The following is a 19,530-nucleotide window of genomic DNA, read 5'->3' as shown; positions in this document are numbered from 1 at the left end:
GTAAAAAACCGCATTCCTTGGGTCAACTATTAAAAAAAAACATAAAAGAAAGCTCGCAAGAAAATTTCTCGTTGTCTGTTTATGAAAGCAAGTCCGGACATAATACCTTTGTTGTTGTAGTAAACGTATTCGTATGAAGGTCTTAGTATGTGACATTCTAATGCCCAATAAATGACACTGATGTCACCTCTACTGCTAATGACATAATATTAAAGATGGCAACTACTGGGACAGTGACGAGCACTGGGACGTTTACCTTGTTTACTTTTATTCATTAAACGTAATAATTATCTAATTATCTAACTGATGTTAAGTATGAAGTTTTATTCATGAGAGTTTTTCTAAGAAAAAATATTTACATTATAATTGTAAAATACTTTACGGAATGTATTATTAATTATTGAATATATTTGATAGCATACTTGGTTAATTATGTATATAAAGAACAAGCCGTTCCACGTAATTTTGTCTGCGTTTTGTCGGTATTTTGCATTACCTTAGGATAAAAAGTGACGTAAAAGCATGAACTACATAATTTTTACCGACAAAAATACAGACATTTCGTCCCGCCACCTTCTTTAGGCCTACCTCTGCTCTGATGCCCGTCGCTGGAACCCATCGGTGATTTTGGTCCAACGATCCGGATGCATCCGGCAGACATGTCCTGCCCAGTCCCACTTAAGTTTGGCGGTCTGTATCCCCACACCAACAATTCGGGTTTTTGAGCGCAGTTCAGTGTTTTTGCTTCTGATATATATGTTTTTTTTATGTATAACCGCGCATAACTTTTTACAGAGTAGTCCGATTTTGATTTATTTTATTGGAACGGGTATACCCCGAAGTTGGTCCCATATAAATTTGAAAAAATACCACTAGGGGGGAAGGAAAACAGGTGATGATTGATTGTTCACTCAGTGATTGTAATGTATGACCACGCATACTAACTTTTTACAGAGTAGTCCGATTTTCATAATTCTTTTTTTATTGGATACCTACCTTGAAGTTGGTCCCATATAAGTTTGGGAAAAAAAATCTTACCCTAAGGGTGGGAAAAAATAATAAAATAACAAAAAATTAAACCGCCAAAAAAACTGAAAAGCATAAAATGTAACAAACCTTTTTAATGAAATAAAATAGTTTATCTGGCCCTCGACCTTATGATAGCTAAGTTTATGCAAGATATGCATGTTCATGCAAGTTCCTCCACCTCCAATTTGTATGTAAGAACACACACAAATCCATCTATCACCACCATCACAATACACTGACGTGTTTCGAACTCAACCAGAGCTCATCTTCAGAGCAACAGAACCGTACACAATAATACCAGATGTAAGACCAACTAATAGAAAACAGACAAACAAATAGAATAAATAAAAAAGAATAAAGAGAAAGGTTCCACCCTGGTACGTGATTCAGTTTCCTTGACTGGACAGTAATAAAAGCAAACAGTTCCAAACACAAGTTCCAAATATAACCAAATTCTGACGCGTAGATAAAACAGGAAACAAGTTTAAGCAATAAACAGCTTTTGATTTGACAGCTTTTGAATTGATAAAACAGGAAACAAGTTTAAACAATAAACAGCTTTTGATTTGACAGCTTTTGATTTGATAAAACAGGAAACAAGTTTAAACAATGAACAGCTTTTGATTTGATGATGGTCGAACGAATCTGGACGTATCGAAACCCTTATTCAAAGGCTTATGTGATGACAAGCCGGTAGCTGGTTGCGTCATATGTAAAAATAAGTGACTATTGTATAGTTACTATATATTATATACAACGTACGAACACATTAGATGTAAGGAAGTGAACTTGCGTTTTATAAAGTGTAAAAACCGTTTGCCATTTTTAACTGATTTCAAGAAACCGCATGCGGCAAATAATAAATAATAAGTTTTGAATAACTATTACTCGATAACTTGGGAATAAACCTTTCTAGGCTTTGATAGTTTTCCTTTTATAAATTATCATCTGACAAATGGGCCAAATTATTTCCTAACTTAAATTAGGTCCTGCCTGGCGCTCCGCCGGCCGCTGCCGCAAAACACTCGCTTCGCTCGTTCTGCTCGCCCGTTGCGATCGCGATTGTAACATTCCGCGCTTCGCTCGTCGTGGTACCTAATTTTCAATAACTTAAATTGATAGTAAAAGTGACCAATTACATCACCGAAACCTCTTTGATGTTCCACCTAATTAAGTACTTAGTTATAGTTATCCAAGTTGGTTATTGGTGGTATCTGGGTAGAACTAACCGTTGCTTGAGGTCACCGCATGCGGCCATCGACAAAATGTAATTGCCGCTTGATAAAAATACCACAAACCGCAGTGGCTCGGAAGTAATGGATAACTCCATCCACTTTATGAATGGAATAGTGAATAAAGCACGCGATTTTACGAGTCAATGAATAACAATGAATGAAATGTCATCGAAGGCACGCGAAGTTTAATGAATGCGTGAAAACGCCATGGCGAGTCAATCGGATACTTAATTAGGAGTATTTTATTACTATGGAAATTCCATTCGTGACATCCCTACTAATATTATAAATGCGAAAGTAACTCTGTCTGTCTGTCTGTCTGTCTGTCTGTCTGTCTGTCTGACTTCACGTCGAAACCACTGAACGATTTTGATGAAATTTGTATATAGGTAGTTTGAACCCAAGGATCAACATAGATACCTTTTATTCGGATCCAGCGATAACCTAGATCAGACGAAGTCGGCTTAAGCTATTTCTGATAAATACGAACTCGTGACTCAACTCGGACTAGTCCATATTGACATTGTACACAGTATATCAACTGAAGTTATATTTATCATTTTAAACCCGTGTAAATAATTGATTATTTTTAAAGAAACCATATAATATATACTTACCTACTGGGCCGTCACAGTTTTTTTGCAAAGAAGCAATAATAAAGCGCAGAAATCCGATGGAAAAACTTAGTGAAGGAAGCTTTAGCAGAAAAAAAAAACAAAATAAGTAGGTACTTATAAGCATCTTTTAATAGTAATCTGCTGCTGTAAATTGCACCACCTGCTGTAGTCCATAATTCATCCTGTTGAAAAAGGTTGTGTGGAAGAGTTCGCTTTGAAGTGATAAGACTGTCTATTGTTACCTTGCAATTTTCTCTCTGTGTACCGTTTTCTGTACAGTACGATTACTTGGAGTTAACACTTGACAGATGGGCGTGCCTTTAGTCAATTTTCAACTTTGAGGTCATACAAATAAAGCCATTTTTAGTATACCGCTATCCACGTTTACAGATTATGTAAAAACCATTTTATTTGTATGACCTCAAAGTTGAAAACTGACTGAAGGCACGCCCATCTGTCAAGTGTTAACTCCAAGTAATCATACTGTATCGCTTAGGCTGTTTCACCATCCATTGATTAGTGTTAACTGGCGGTTAGTGTGATGCCGTCTCAATTTTTTTTGTTCGAATAGACGGAGACGGCATCACATTTAACCGTCGGTTAACGCTAATCAATGGATGGTGAAACAGCCCGCTACAATAAGGTGTAGGTACAATAAAAAGTCATTATATTGTATTGTACTTGTACCTAATAGACAAAGTTGGTGGAAATCAAATCATTTAGGTAATTGTGTAATGAATTTTGGTTTCAGCTGGAATTAATTTGGCTGTAACGTAATTATTCAGGGAACTGATCAACTGAAGGTAAAATTGAATCAAAGAAAATGCATTTAAATGTAACTAGATCGCGTAAACAAATTAATCCATCACTTAGATTAATTGAGGCGGCTAAAAAGGCGCGGCTGCGTTTGGACCAGTTGCATTAATTGGTTTACCTAATTGAAAGTTCTCGTAGGTTATTTGAATGACAAGGTAAATGGACGCAGGCCAGGCGAAAACTTGACCGTGTGTTTGGATACAATGAAAGGCACGTTTTACTTTTCTTGAAAATGGCACTGACTTAATACGTGAACCTAATTCTTACACAACCAGCTTTGGAAGAGGCCAAATATTTCCTATATCAAAGAGATTTCGATAACGTAATTGGTTATACTTATGTCAATTTAGGTTCCAAAAATTAGTTACGATGACGAGTGAAGCGAGGAGTGTTAGAGACACAATTCCTGCCACAACCGCACCCCACTCGCTCATTTGAAACTAGCCTAACCACCAAAAAGTTGGAAAACCCCTGTCTTTATCGCTTCAAAGTTTAATATCTCAAAAACGGCTGAACCGATTTTCTTAAAACATGTCTAAGAACCATCGCTACAAAACCTGCATTAAAATCGGTCCACCCGTTTAAGTGCTATATACGGTGCCACAGACTGACACATAGACACACATAGCGGTCAAACTTATAACACCCCTCTTTTTGCGACGGGAGTTAAAAAAGCCCGCTACACGCACCCTCGCACCGCTCAGCGCTCTGCTACCTCGTACATCTGTAGAAAACGCAGCTTTGGCAGCGCACTTAGTTACTATAATTAAATGTATTAACTAACACATAATGTTAGTAAACATTAGTTTTATGTTTTCCTGTCCAGCAATTACATCGCGCTACTGATGTCTACGTCAGTCAACCCTTAATGGCTGGCGTCTAACCGCTGCTTAACATTTACAAGCAATATTTATAATCAAGCTTAATTGTAACCATTACGATAATAGTCGTATTAACCGCTGCTAAGTTTCTTTATAAGCATACGTATGTATAGATTATGTAGTAGTTATACAGTAAATACAGTCTACAATGTAACGCATGAATAACATATGAAATTCTGGTGCGTTTTGGAGGATAAATAGACTTCTGGAATCTTGAATTCTCGTTTTAGGGCGTTACCATTTCTTCCGAGATATACTTAGGTAGAAAAAAGCCGTGGTGGCCTAGTGGTTTGACCTGTCGCCTCTCAAACAGAGGGTCGTGGGTTCAAACCCCGGCTCGCACCTCTGAGTTTTTCGAAATTCATGTGCGGAATTACATTTGAAATTCACCACGAGCTTTGCGGTGAAGGAAAACATCGTGAGGAAACCTGCACAAACCTGCGAAGCAATTCAATGGTGCGTGTGAAGTTCCCAATCCGCACTGGGCCCGCGTGGGAACTATGGCCCAAGCCCTCTTGCTCTGAGAGGAGGCCTGTGCCCAGCAGTGGGACGTATATAGGCTGGGATGATGATACTTAGGTATACAATTGGAAAACAAACAAGGCCATACGTAATCACATTTTTAGGGTTCCGTACCTCGAAAGGAAAAAACGGAACCCTTATAGGATCACTTTGTTGTCCGTCCGTCTATCTGTCAAGACCCTTTTTCTCAGGAACGGCGTGGACGTATCAAGCTGAAATTGATATCGAATAGGTAAGTACTCAAATCTGCGATCCCTTGAAGCCCTGAAAAAATCAAACTTTTAAGTCAACGCAATCAAAAGTTACAGGCATTAAACAACGTGTTTCCATACAAATGCAGTGCAATGAAAAGCTATAGGGCACTTCCAGTTGTCCTAGAAACTTTAAATTTGGTATAAAGGTAGCTATTATAACACAACCAACTAGAAAATTCTGAAAATCTTGATTTTTTATGTCTGTCTGTAAATATTAATGACCAATTTAAGCTGACCCCACACTGCATACATTGTGCACTTCACTACATTGATCACTTGGAAAAATCGAGAAATATCTTCAAGACACGATTCCCGTTTATATACCTATAAATGTGCACGGAACCCTCGGTGCGCGAGTCCGACTCGCACTTGCCCGGTTTTTTTTATAAACAAACAGGAAGATTTGCGGTCGAAGATGTACACTAAGATGGAACACGTTTGCCAAATAAGTACCCATTCACTCTAGATTTGAAGATTGTAGCGATCTGGGAACACAGACTCAGGCAGGGAATTCCACTGTTCAGCTGTCCAGATAGTAAATAACAAGCGAAATTCTTTGTGTAAATTTCATTGACATCACAATATTTGGTCCACCTCTTCGTCTGTCCACATCTTTTACAGCTTGCCCATAAAGAGTACTAGAAATTAAAAAGTGGCAACACTGTAGTGTCATCCCTTTCAAACCAGGGAGCAAAAAAAGGGAGGACACTACAGTGTTGCCACTTTTTAATTTCTACTCTTTATGGGCAAGCTGTAGTTCTGCTTGAAGGTAAACGTCCCGGTACTCAACACGCTAATGTCCAATAGACGACACCCTGCTGTCATCAATAGAGATTGATAATGACATAAGATTAAAGGTGCCAACTATTGGAACAGTGAAAAGCACTCGTACGTTTACCTTAGTTCTGTCTAGCTCGACTGCACAGTCACCAAGACGTGTCTGTTTTTTTTGCACGCTCCGCTGTGGCAGATATCAATGCAGTTGACTGTATTGAGGACAAAGCGCGTCGCGTTTATTTATTGCCGTGTCGGACGTCCATTGAAATCTCCATCCAATAACGGTGGCCTAATCATCGGAGCTTACGTAGAAGGTCGGCAATTGCTCAATTACTGACGCGCGTGGCGTGACAGTTGACATTCCTTAGTTAGATTTTATGTTTTTTTTTTTTTTTATAAATCTGTGTGATTTGTAGGGCCCGGAATTTTGCGTGCGGCTATTGACAGATTGTAGGGAGAGAGCACCGCTTTTTATCGATGTTATCGACAAATCGACAGTTTTTATAAAAAAAAATGTTTTATTGTATAAAACCTCAAACTTTCCGATGATACGTATTTTCAGAGGTCAATGATGAAAAAAGTTTAAAATATTGGAAAGTTTAATCTATTTCAATTGCTTTATTGAAATCACTATAATTACGAATACCTTTAAATTTTATAACATGAGAAAAGATCCCTCGGAGACCGTTACCCTTTGATAAAATCAAAGAGAAAATATTATTTTGTATTCCCTTCAGTTCTTACCGCGAATGTAATGTATTTTATAATAATATTCCAAGCAAAAATATATTTACAATTATGTATTAAAGTTACAACTCAATTTACAGTTGTCGATTTCGTATTCAAAGTCTATTTCATTGTTAATTTCAGTATCGATACTATCGATAAAAAGCGATGCTTTCTCCCTACAATCTGTCAATAGCCGCACGCAAAATTCCGGGCCTTACTGATTAGGCATGCTGAAAGTTACTGTGGATGACCCCACAATGCATCGCATATGAACAGGGTGTTACAATATTTTCAAATTATGTACTTATCTATATTTTTCCTTTACTTCCAGGTACGATGGGTTCCCTGCCTCGAGTTTCAGTAGTGTCAGGTGCGCGCAGAGCGGTGCCCGCCGCCCCGCTTACTACGCACCTGGCGCGCCTGGCATCTAGCGACACCACTGCGCTGCTCTGTGCTGGTAAGCTGCAGGGCCACTACGAAACTCGAAGTTTGTGTCGTGCGGTCCCTCTGACACTTATACTATTTAATACGAGAGCGATATAGACCGCACGACACGAACTTCGAGTTTCGTGTTTCGTAGTAGTCCTGCTGTGCCCGCTAATTGGTAAGCTGTGCCCACAAACAGAAATAAAGAAGAAAGACTAATACTACTTTCCTTCGTGTTGTCTATTTGTGCTTAATACTATTGTGTCTTGTTTTGTTAATAAATTTAGTTTCTTTCTTTCTATCCTAGTAATGTAATAAATACACATAAATCTTATTAGAAAATTCAAGCGCCTGGTATTTAAGATGGCAAAATACGTTTATTTATGCCTTCCAAGTAATTCAGACCAGGCACATGTAGGGACAAATTCGTTTTTTGGTAATAATTAAACCTCCTGGCCATTCTGCAAGAATAATGCATGCATTTACTTGTGACCACTTTCTTTTAAATGAATCCATCTAAACCACATACTTTCAGACGAGACGTACGCGGTGTGCATAAGCTACGCTGAGCTGAGCGCGCGCACCAATGCGCTAGCGCGTGCGCTGGCAACGCGCGCGCGGCCGACCGGCGCAAATCGCGACGGCGATTTCGTTGTGGCTGTCTGTATGCAGCCTACGCACAAGTGAGTAAACTTCTTTATTTATTACGTATTTAAGTATTTAAGGTCTTAAAATTAATTTGGAATTTTTAGCAAATAGTTGGGTTAGTTTCACTGAACACCCTGTGAATGGTTTTCAGGAGATTCCGGTTTGGGGATAGACGTTCATAGTTGCACCCATTTCATTAATAATAATTGCAATACCTACTTACCTACATACAATCGTCTAAATTTTACATACCTAATATAAAGTTTTAAATATTGTACCCACGGGGTAGGTGCAAGTACACACACAGACACACACAAATGGTTCAGTGTACAAGTCCGACTCGCATTTGGCCGATTTTTGACTTTATGAATCTCCTCGTGGTTCCAGATCGGTATTTTTTGAGGTTGAGTCTCCTTAGACACTAGGTTTTACTTATTTTTAGTTTTTACATTTTATGTGCGGTGTCCAGACAGGTACCTACTAAGTGTCTCATAAGAAGCATTAATCTCAATAACCTTCACAGCACGGTGATGGCTCTATTGGCTACGTGGAAGGCTGGGGCGGCCTACGTACCCATGGAACCGAGCTTCCCCCAGCAACGTATCAACCACATCCTGGCAGACTCGCAGCCGGCTCTTGTGGTGTACGATGACCGATGTAAGTTAATTGTTCTTGTGCGTTTGTTTGTAGGTCTTAACGTCCTACTCAAATGTAACCAACGATGATGCCATTAGCCCATTTATTCATTATCAATCATCATTATACTCGTCCGAAAAAGTAGTCCACACAGGAATTATTCGGCTTATTCCGTCATTGTTCTATAATTAGTGTATATAATAGGTTTCGAATGTCTCTGCTTGTGGAAGAACGAGACGAAATACCCTCTATTCAAGGAAAGTCTCGTCCAAACCAAATGCGTAAATTAAAATACTTGCCTGCATACTCCTTGCCACGCAAATAATAACACTTACGGTGAAGAACCAACAAGTATTTGCTACCACTCATTCTTAACTACCTACCTAAGGAATTGTTGAGTGAAATCTTGAACATTATTAATAACCCCAATAAATTTAAGTTGCTGTTGAAGAAACACTACATGGCTTGTGAACCATGAGACCAGAGGTTGTATTATAAAATGTATAGATTGGACTGTTACATATATATATACTACATATATTACTACATTATATATTGCTACATATATTATATTTAATAATTAATAAAGTAAAAAGCATCGATCTGCGTGATCTCGCCAACTATTACTAAAACCCTAGAGGTTTCCAATAGTGGCCCAACTTTGTAAAACCTAAAGTAAAACTGTACCTAAATAAATAAATTAAAAAAAAAAATTACCATTTACTATAAAATCTCAATAAAAGTCGATTTTGTAATCCCTGCGCAGAAGTAGCACTTATGTATGAATGTTATTTCCACGGGATCGATCCTTAAAACTACTTATTGACGAGGGGGCGGAAGTCCATAATATATTTATATACAGCAATTTTAATAGCATTAAACAACTGCGCTTACCGATTTATAAATTGATACTGACCATACGATTATTCTCTCTCCTACACTTCATTTAGTATTTTAAGTAACATTAAGTATTTATCAACACATTAATACGAATATACAATAAATAGCCATATGCTTCCTCATCGGCACTCATCATCAGGCGAGATAGAAGTCAATCGCTAATCAGTTTTAAACATAAAAATGTGCCAGGATATTTACGAACTCATCCACCTTACAGGCAATCCCTCCATGTTCAAACCGAGCGGTGTTCCCTCCGTTTCCTTCGAGGAGTTGGCTCTGGAGGCCAGTGGACTGTCGGCAGACACGTTGCAGCAACAGGAGCTGCTGGCCGACTCGCGAGCTGATAGCATTGCCATCGTGCTGTATACGTCTGGCAGCACTGGCGTACCGAAAGGTAGGTTCTTTCTTCATCAGTGGTCTTGGCTTGCTAGTTTAGAGCGCTCGATTGTTTTATAGGATAAACGCAATGCGTTTGACGCACACCGATTTGCATCAGATAATGATATGTTTGGTAATTAGATTATCAGATAATCTAATTACCAAACATTATCTTACGGGATGAGCGCAGCGCAGCGGCCAGCGCATAATTTGGTAATTAGATTATATATGGATGATTTTCGTCTGCTGTTACCGCTAGTGTTACTGCAATGTGTCACACACAATAGCATTAGTTACGCGACAAATATTTATGGTTCATTCAGACCTATTATGTAATTGCATCATGTACCCATCTAAATATGTGGATTCTACTTCTTTTAAAACAGGTTACTAACCTAACCACACATTTTGCAGTCAAACTGCTTTTTTTTAGCTTCCCAGCCCAGCATAGTGCTGTTTATACGATATGCATGTTTCCCTGTCCACTTGTAAAACCCTCAATTCTAGTGCTTCCTCTAAATTAAATTCTTGTAATTCTAATAAATTACAGGAGTGCGTCTTCCCTATTCGGCCATCTGCAATCGTCTCTGGTGGCAGTTCCACACCTTCCCATTCTCTGACACTGAGTCTGTGTGCGTGTGGAAAACCGCTCTTACCTTCGTGGACTCAGTTTGTGAGATCTGGGGGCCGCTGCTCCACGGCCGTTCGCTGCTGATCCTGTCGCGAGAGACTACGAGGGATCCGCAAAAACTGGTCAAAGTGCTGGCTGACAATCAGGTAATGATTGGCGCAATGGCGGCGTTAAAATAAGTAAAAGCAGCGAACTAACTATTTTTGCATCCCTATTTTCAAGCAACACCCAAAGAAAAACGAACAGGGTTTAAATTAGCTGCAAGTTAGATCGGTCTTTCAGAAAAGGTTGAAATAGAAGAAACAGTTATTTTGGATGTGCTTAGTATATCAGTAGACGCCATATAGACAATTCAGCCACAAGAGTCTATTTTGTGTGGCAAGTAGAGCCGGTAACAATTTTTGTAGCTGTTTTAAGATGGTACCTAGTAGCACCATTGCGCAATGTATATTCAATGCACCATTTGTCTTCGCAGGTCCAAAGGCTGGTCTTAGTCCCCACCCTCCTGCGTTCTATCCTCATGTACCTCTCCCTCAACCGGTCGGAGCGACCCCTCCAGAATCTGAAGCTCTGGGTCTGCTCCGGGGAAACCCTTAGCAAGGAATTAGCTGCACAGTTCTTCCAGTACTTCGGAGACCACAGTGGTTACAAGTTGGCTAACTTCTACGGAAGCACCGAAGTTATGGGAGATGTGACGTTCCATGTCTTGGAGAATGCGGGTCAGGTGGAGATGTATAATACTATTCCTATTGGTAAGTCTGAACTAAGAAGATTGTTGAGTGATTTTAGCTTTTAAAATGGATTTTGCTGGATTCTAATAGGTTTACTACATGTATAGGTTTCCTATTATACCGGGAATACAAGAGTAAAAATGTAATAATGGCGTCACTCTCTTCGTTAGTGGATTTTTCGAGAGAGAGGACAAACCGAGAGACATTTATTGTAAATTTTTGAGATAAAGTGCTTGAATATAATGATTTTGTAAGGCAAATTCTAGTTCCTATTTGTACATTTTCCACTGTTTCTTATTGATATTGATGTGATTTTAATAGACAAAACATTTCTTAAAATCGTCCTCATCAACAGTACCTATTCGCATGATAGCATTATTAAATGGTCAAATAGAGAGATTTCATAGAACAATCTGAAATGAAGTCCATCCTTGACTTAGAAGTTTTTTTTATCCAGGGTCCCCACTGGACAACTGCGCAGTATATTTACTGGATGAGGAGATGAATCCAGCGCGAGAGGATGAAGTCGGCGAGGTGTGGGTGGCGGGGGCCAACCTCGCCTCGGGGTATGTGGGGGCGCAGGGACAGGACAAGTTCCAGGACAACCCACACGCGAAAAATGCTGGTAAGTTTGTATGAGTAATTTTATCTAATATACATACCGGGTGTGGCCTGTAATATGAGCAAATAATTAAAACATAGATCGTACTCGTCAAACTGAACAACATTAGTTCAGCAACTTTTAAAAATAAATAGTTTTTAATTTTTATTACACTTTAAAGTTTATTCGAAGAAGCAATGTAAAGCAAAATGTTTGTAGCGTGACAGGCGACGTCAGTTGGGTTCTAGGATGCCGTGCATTGATTACAGTATTTAATTTGTGTGAAAAAAGGAAAAATCGAAAGACTCCATTATTTTTAAAAGTCGCTGAACTAATGTTCTTCAGTTTGACGAGTATGATCTATGTTGTGTATCTACTGTACTGTATATACTCCGTTGGGGATAGAACCTCTAGGTCCATTACCTAACCAACAAAAAGTTGGAAAACCCCCGACTTTGTCAAAGTCAATGTCTCAAAAACGGCTAAACCGATTTTGATAAAACATGTCTAAGAACCATCGCTAGAAAACCTGCTATCAAATAAAAAACCGCATTCAAATCGGTCCACCTGCTTAAGAGCTACGGTGCCACAGACAGACAGACACACACACAGACACACATAGCGGTCAAACTTATAACACCCCTCTTTTTGCTTCGGGGGTTAATGAGGTCTAGGCGTGAACGAACGCGTAAAAGTCTGTATAGGTAATGTTGCAAATGGGGTCCCAAAATTATTTAATTTAATAACTACTTATTGATTAAAAGGTGTTTTTTAGCGTCAGAATTAAATGGCACATAAGATCAGTTAAGACTGTTGGCAATTGTACATCTATCTTATAATGTCTTTAACCCTAAACTTGGCAAGGTGAGTCAAGTGTACTGAATACAAGCCTCGTTGGATTCTTGTAGAGAGAGCTAACAAAATTAAGTAATATAGAAATATTATTTAAGTTAGCTAGTAGATTTATTATTTAGTAGTATTTAGCTCTTAGCTATATGATTGTATTTTCTATAAGTTTATATTCTTAAATAAATTTATTCGTCCTTTCAAAAAAAAAGAACTCACTTAAAAAAAATACAAAAAGATGATCTAAAATTATGTATCTTATAAGATACACTTCCAAGTTTAGGGCTAAATGTACAATGGTTAGAGTAAACTGTTTCATGCGCAGATTTTAAGCGTCTGTACCGCACTGGCGACTTTGGGACGTTGCACAAAGGCGTGATCTTGTACGCTGGACGCACTGACTCGCAGATAAAGATACGTGGGCACAGAGTGGACTTGCAAGAGGTGGAACGCGCCGTAGCTGCTGTTTCGGGGGTAGAGAAAGGTAAGTGGGATACACTTTCGATCCTAGGCACAGGATTATGAAGGCTTGGAATGTAGTTTCCAAGCAGGTCCTGTGCGGATCGGGTTTACACACACATTGGCGTGCAGTGGGTCGATTCCAGGGTAGGCAGCTGCTAGTTTGCGCCTGCGGCAGCGCTTTATAGCACATACGCCATTGGATTTCGCAGATGTTAGTTCCTTCACGATGTTTTTCTTAGTCGAAAAAGTTGAAGTAGAAAAAGGAAGTTACACAGATGATACGGATAAAGCAGAGAGTAAAAATGTTGATGAAAGTGATAATATGACTGTAGAAGAAAATGACGAGGCGACAGAAGTGCTTAATGATGCAGAATAAAGTAACGCTGTAAAAGGAATTGATTTTTTAGAGTCTGTTTGACGGAGAAACGTAAATTCTGGATTATAGTAGTCTTACAAAGGACAGTAACGTTCACCTGATCCCAAAGTTTGACATAAGAAAGCAACATTTACGTAGGGCAAAAAAAGAGCGTTAAAAAAAGGCAAATGGTTCAGACGCGAATACTTAGTATGAGAAAGTGAATTTCTTACAGAATTTTAATGAAATTTATCCTAAGTGTATGCATTTATCAATACTGCATTTCCAGCTGTCGTGCTCTGCTACGGTCTGGCGACCGGCAACCCTGAGATCTTAGCGTTCGTGACCATCGAGCCATCAGCCAAGCTCGCTGCTCACCACATCGAAGGTGCTCTCAAGAGCGCACTCACCAATTATATGCTACCGCAGGTACAGTTCCTCCTAGCTAATACGTTTGACATATCGTCACTACTTTGAAAAAATCTCGTATCTGAAATCAATATGTCAACAAAATTGAACCTTGACGTAATATTCATAAAGTTCACTCAGAAAATTATTTATTTTGAGGTACGAGTTTTTTTTAAAGTAGTGACGATATTTAGCTTTGAATTAGAATGAAGCTTACAATTTCTTAAACAAGAGGAAACTTTTGCCTTGTCCATGATTACACGAATATCCCTTGTGTCACTTAAGCTGTTTACAATTGAATCATACTGGGACTCACTATATTATTCAGCCACCTTTTTAATAAATTACGGCAATCATTAAAAAAAATATATATATAAAATAAATATCATGGAACACTTGACACCAATTGACCTAGTCCCAAACTAAGCAAAGCTTGTACTATGGATACTAGGCAACGGATAAACATACTTATATAGATAAATACATACTTAAATACATATTAAACATCCAAGACCCGAGAACAAACATTCGTGTTATTCACACAAATATCTGCCCCGGCCGGGATTCGAACCCAGGACCTCAAGCTTCATAGTCAGGTTCTCTAACCACTTACCCATCCGGTCGTCAAATTTTAAAATAAAGGCCAACAAATATTTCGGATTTTAAAGGCTTTGTTACTGGACGCGTTCTGCGTTGAATCAATAATTCAGTTATTCCAGAGCTATTTTATAAAGCTGATCGAACCACAAAATCTATAATGCATCCTCGGGATTCTCATCTCACACTGAAAAATTATTACAAATATATCACTTGGACATTATATTTAGTAGGTTGATCATATTGATTTTGATGTTACAGGTCATTGTGATTGAGAGCATCCCGCTGCTTGTTAATGGCAAAGTCGATAGACAAGCACTGCTGAAGATGTACGAGAACACAAATAATAACGGTAAGAGATATTATGGATATACCCATGTAGACTTTTATCTGTAAACAAAATACGCATTGCATTCGCATTTTAGTTCATTTAAATAGGCGTTGGTTAAACGTGATAAAGTTGACTAACAAAAATACTTTATCTAAAAAGGTCTCACTTGTACAGTTACCAGCACCAATATCTGGCACAACAAGCGTGCATAAATATCTGATACAACTCTATTTCTAGAGCCGGAAGGACGTGTCAGATATATTTTTGCACGCTCCGCTGAATGCTGTGGCAGATTATTATGTATTAATGCTGGTACTGTACCTATACGAGTACAGGAGTCATCTTTGCCATGTAACTTTTAAGTAATCTACGTCCCGATTCGTCGATACAATACAATACAATAACTCTTTATTGAACACCAACACATAAACAGTACAGATGATAATGTGCAAAATGCTAAATATTAACGAAAGTACACTTCCTTTTTCCACACGTCATTGGCTCCAGCTCACAACTGACTACACCACTTTGCTTTACAGACGATTCTGAAATCCCGCTAGATATTGATTATACTGGCGTTGAGTGCGAAGACAAGGAGAAAGCCACAGTCTTGTTCTCAACAATAGGCGAAGTCCTAGGCCGCGCTGCCAGAGGGGCCCTCTCCGTTCGAGCGGGCTTCTTCGAACTTGGGGGGAATTCTTTGAACTCCATCTACACCATCACTCGGCTGCGTGATAGGGGATATTATATTGGTAAGATAATATTTCATTTTAAGTGCATTATTCAGCTAACCCCACTAAATGGAGCGACGACAACGTGAGAGTTGCGGAAAATCGTTGGATGCAAGTGGCGAGTTGTAAGGGGGGGTTCATTGTTCAATAATGGACGGACCTGTTCCGGCTGATGATAATGGTGACCCCTTTATTTCGTAACCGGACCACTGATTTCTAATAGATTTTTAATGATTTTTCATCACTTAAAAATCCCAGAGCTAGAACAGATGGCGCTACAAGCATTATGTACAGTCACGATCTTTAATTTGGGACCCACTCAAAATCGAATATCCGATAGGCGTCATCTTGTGTGACAATTTCAAAGTTTATTTTACAAAATGGATCCCTAATCAAAGATCGTGACCGTATTAGACGGTTTTCTCAAAGCAGTTCGTTTTTACAGAGATCAGCGACTTTTTGGAGGCCGTGAACCTCGGCGAGGTTCTCAGCAAGTTGTCAAGCAGCCCCGACTGCCAGAGCGATGGCAGCGCACCCAAGTTTATAGCTGAGCCTATGAGGGATGAGCACAAGCAAGACGTCATCGAGTAAGTTGAAACAAACCTTTATTGAAGAGATATTCATTCATTGCAAATAGATTATAGGAGTTACAGAAAGATTTCATTAACATTACGAAGGGCTCTGCTATAAAATCAATGCAATCAGTCTTTAACATTACAGATTTGTGGATTAGCGCGTAAGGAAATGGCACTTCATTTCGTTTGTCCAAATCTATACATATAATAAAGCTGAAGAGGGTCGAAAGTCTGTACATGGAAGATATCCGAAAAAAAGTTGGCTGGCCATACTTAGTACCTAATATTACAAATGCGAAAGTGTGTGTGTTTGTGTGTTTGTCCGTCTTTCACGTCGAAACAGAGCGAGCGTGTTTTTTGGCATAGAGATAGTTTATGGGCCAGAGAGTGACATAGCCTAGGTACTTTTTATCTTGGAAAAATGCACAGTTCCCGAGGGAACAGCGTGCGATTACCGAATTCCACGCGGGCGATACCGGGGGCAAAAACTAGTAGATACATACGCATTGGCCCCCGTATTTGGATTTACCTGCACCCGCAGGTGTGCGCCAGTTAGCGTAGGCCCTAAGATGCCCTAACGTGCCCTCGTTGTTCCAGCATGATAGTATCCTCGTTCTACGAGAAGGCGGAGTTGGAGCAGTTCCTGCGCAGCGAGATCGAGCCTCGCGACTACGCGCATTGCATCAGCGCGTGCTGGCCGGCGCTGCTGCGCGCGCGCCTCAGCGTCCTACTACGGGATGGTACGTTCATTCATTTTAGGAGGGAGGACACTGCTCAGCTCAGGCTCTGCACATCTATTTAGTACATGCACTTACATTACGCCCTTGGGTGTAGGTAATACGCAAAAAAGGCCCTCGGGTTTTAATTATGGGGTTGTAAACAATTTAGTTAACATGTTACGACACTGCTGCATGCACGAGGAAGTGTGTTAAAAAAACAAGACACAAGGACTCTAGTCCAGGCGTTAGTAAAAAACTTTAGAAATATGGTCCCATACAAACAGAAAGAAAATGAGAAGAAAACCCAAATTTGTTCGAAAATGTTCGCAAAATTAATATACCTACACCCATACAAAATTACAGCTTCTTAGCACTTACAATTTCTAAACTAAGCTACAGACATACTTAGTGAAACTACAAGAATTCCTTTTACAACTACGTTACCTAAAAACCAAAACGATTTAACTGTCTTCACCAGCCGTTCCACTGTTCCTATAGATAGCGGCTCCCCGGTAGCAGTGGCCCTGAACTTCGACGCGCGCGACGAGCCAGAGATCGAGCTGAGCGGCGGGCTTGCCAAGATCATGGCGTTCCTGGAGTTTGTGGAGGGCTCTGTGAGAGACTCTGTGCTGCCTGAAGGGAAAGGTAAGTTTAAAATAAACAGATTGTTTGTACAGTGAACTTAAACCATTACTTTCCTTTCCTCACCCGCGACCTTATAGCTACGCCTACTCGTATGCAACATCCAGCTCTTCACCTCCACACGTAAGAACTGAGAACACACACATCACACAAACCCAACTATAACTATCACCACACTACGTTTCCGACTCGGCCAGAGTTCATCATCAGAGCAACACAATTGTTCACCATGCTACCAGATGTTAATTTGTTACAGGTTGTCCCTAGGTTGTACGGAATAAATAAATAAATACCCTAAGGGGCTGTTTCGCCATCCATTGATTAGTGTTAACTGACGGTTAAATGTGATGCCGTCTCCGTCTATTCGAACAAAATAAATAGAGACGGCATCACATTTAACCGTCAGTTAACACTAATCAATGGATGGTGAAACAGCCCCTAAATGTCACACACACTTGACCAACACATTTAGGGTTCAATCAAACTCTTCCTAATAGGTACCACATCCTGAAAATGCTATATCGTTATTCCGTACATCCTTAGAACAACAGTATGAGAGCGGAACGAGAAGAGCATAAGACTACAAAGAGCTGTAAATGTTTCGGTCTCATTTCGGTTACTTCAAACACAGCTAACGTTAGTAAATTCCAAATCTATGGCGCTTATCGGGCTTGTAGGTTTCCTAATGTTCCTTTTTTGTTTAAAGGCACAATCCTCCACTCATTCATGATGGCTACAGCGGAGCGTTTGAGCGCGCGCGACAATGTCGCGGCGATCCGCGGACTCGAACAGGCCACCATGCGTGTCGCGCGCGACAAACGGTTCCTTGGCGTGTTCACCACAAACACCAGCCCGCTCACACAGGTAATAATCATGTCATCAATGTATTTTCAAAATCAAAAGTGGAGAACTTTCAAATGTTTGCCAACATCTGTTGACCATGTAACCTACTTTTTTAATAAATAAACCTTTGACTTTGACTGAATTAATCAATCAACACGTCCTACGGCTGATATGATGATGATGATAGTTAATGTGCGGTTTGTACATAGCCTTGGAATAAACCTATTGATTACAGATGATTACTTACCAATTTATATAATAGCCGATATTTCGAAAATATGGGGAGGCTTATATCCTACAATGGATGGATAGTGATGATGATGTTAAGGTGGGGTTTGTACATAGCCTTAGAATGAGCCTATTGATAACAGATGATTACTTACCAATTTATATAATAGCCGATATTTCGAAAATATGGGGGAGGCTTATATCCTACAGTGGATGGATAATGATGATGATTTTAAGGTGGGGTTTGTACATAGCCTTAGAATGAGCCTATTGATTACAGATGATTACTTACCAATTTATATAATAGCCGATATTTCGAAAATATGGGGAGGCCTATATCCTACAGTGGATGGATGATGATGATGATAGTTAATGTAGGGTTTGTACATAGCCTTGAAATGAGCCTATTGATTACAGATGACTACTTACCAATTTGTATGTATCTAAACTCTTTATTGTACAAAATAAATATCAAACACAAACGACAAACAATGAAATATATGTACAAAGGCGAACTTATCCCTTTAAGGGATCTCTACCAGTCAACCTTTCAGTGGATGAGAGGAGCATTCAGTCAGGGACAGACAAAAAGTGAGTTTAAATAATAGCCGATATTTCGAAAATATGGGGGAGGGGTATATCCTACAGTGACTGGATAATGATGATGATGTTAAGGTGGGGTTTGTACATAGCCTTAGAATGAGCCTATTGATTACAGATGATTACTTACTAATTTATATAATAGCCAATATTTCGAAAATATGGGGAGGCCTATATCCTGCAGTAGATGGATGATGATGATGATAGTTAATATAGGGTTTGTACATAGCCTTGGAATGAGCCTATTGATTACAGATGATGAGGCCTATGTCCAACAGTAGATGTTCTGGCTGATGTGATAATGATGATGATGATTTCGAAAATAATGATGGGAAATCATTAAAATGAGAAGCGTAGCGTGGGATGTTCTGCGCTTCGTGAG

The 19,530-nt window shown here is 39.4% G+C and overlaps 1 protein-coding gene across 1 annotated transcript in view; it reads left to right on the top strand.

The window, feature by feature from the left end:
• e (nonribosomal peptide synthetase ebony) overlaps positions 1-19,530 on the top strand; it is a 64,071-nt gene that overhangs the window by 40,614 nt on the left and 3,927 nt on the right. The window contains exons 2-16 of the mRNA XM_074107276.1: positions 7,192-7,317; positions 7,822-7,969; positions 8,458-8,591; positions 9,688-9,864; positions 10,399-10,625; positions 10,955-11,231; positions 11,668-11,835; positions 12,983-13,141; positions 13,764-13,903; positions 14,741-14,831; positions 15,350-15,562; positions 15,987-16,128; positions 16,714-16,856; positions 17,334-17,480; positions 18,184-18,341. Coding sequence (XP_073963377.1) covers positions 7,197-7,317; positions 7,822-7,969; positions 8,458-8,591; positions 9,688-9,864; positions 10,399-10,625; positions 10,955-11,231; positions 11,668-11,835; positions 12,983-13,141; positions 13,764-13,903; positions 14,741-14,831; positions 15,350-15,562; positions 15,987-16,128; positions 16,714-16,856; positions 17,334-17,480; positions 18,184-18,341 — 2,445 coding nt within the window. The 5' untranslated portion in view covers positions 7,192-7,196. The remainder of the gene's footprint in view (positions 1-7,191; positions 7,318-7,821; positions 7,970-8,457; positions 8,592-9,687; positions 9,865-10,398; positions 10,626-10,954; positions 11,232-11,667; positions 11,836-12,982; positions 13,142-13,763; positions 13,904-14,740; positions 14,832-15,349; positions 15,563-15,986; positions 16,129-16,713; positions 16,857-17,333; positions 17,481-18,183; positions 18,342-19,530) is intronic.

The sequence above is a fragment of the Choristoneura fumiferana genome, chromosome 25 (genome assembly GCF_025370935.1).
Source record: "Choristoneura fumiferana chromosome 25, NRCan_CFum_1, whole genome shotgun sequence".
NCBI classification, from domain to species: Eukaryota; Metazoa; Arthropoda; class Insecta; order Lepidoptera; family Tortricidae; genus Choristoneura; species Choristoneura fumiferana.
Note: the sequence above shows the minus strand (reverse complement) of the source record. Positions and strands in the feature narration are given on the sequence as shown.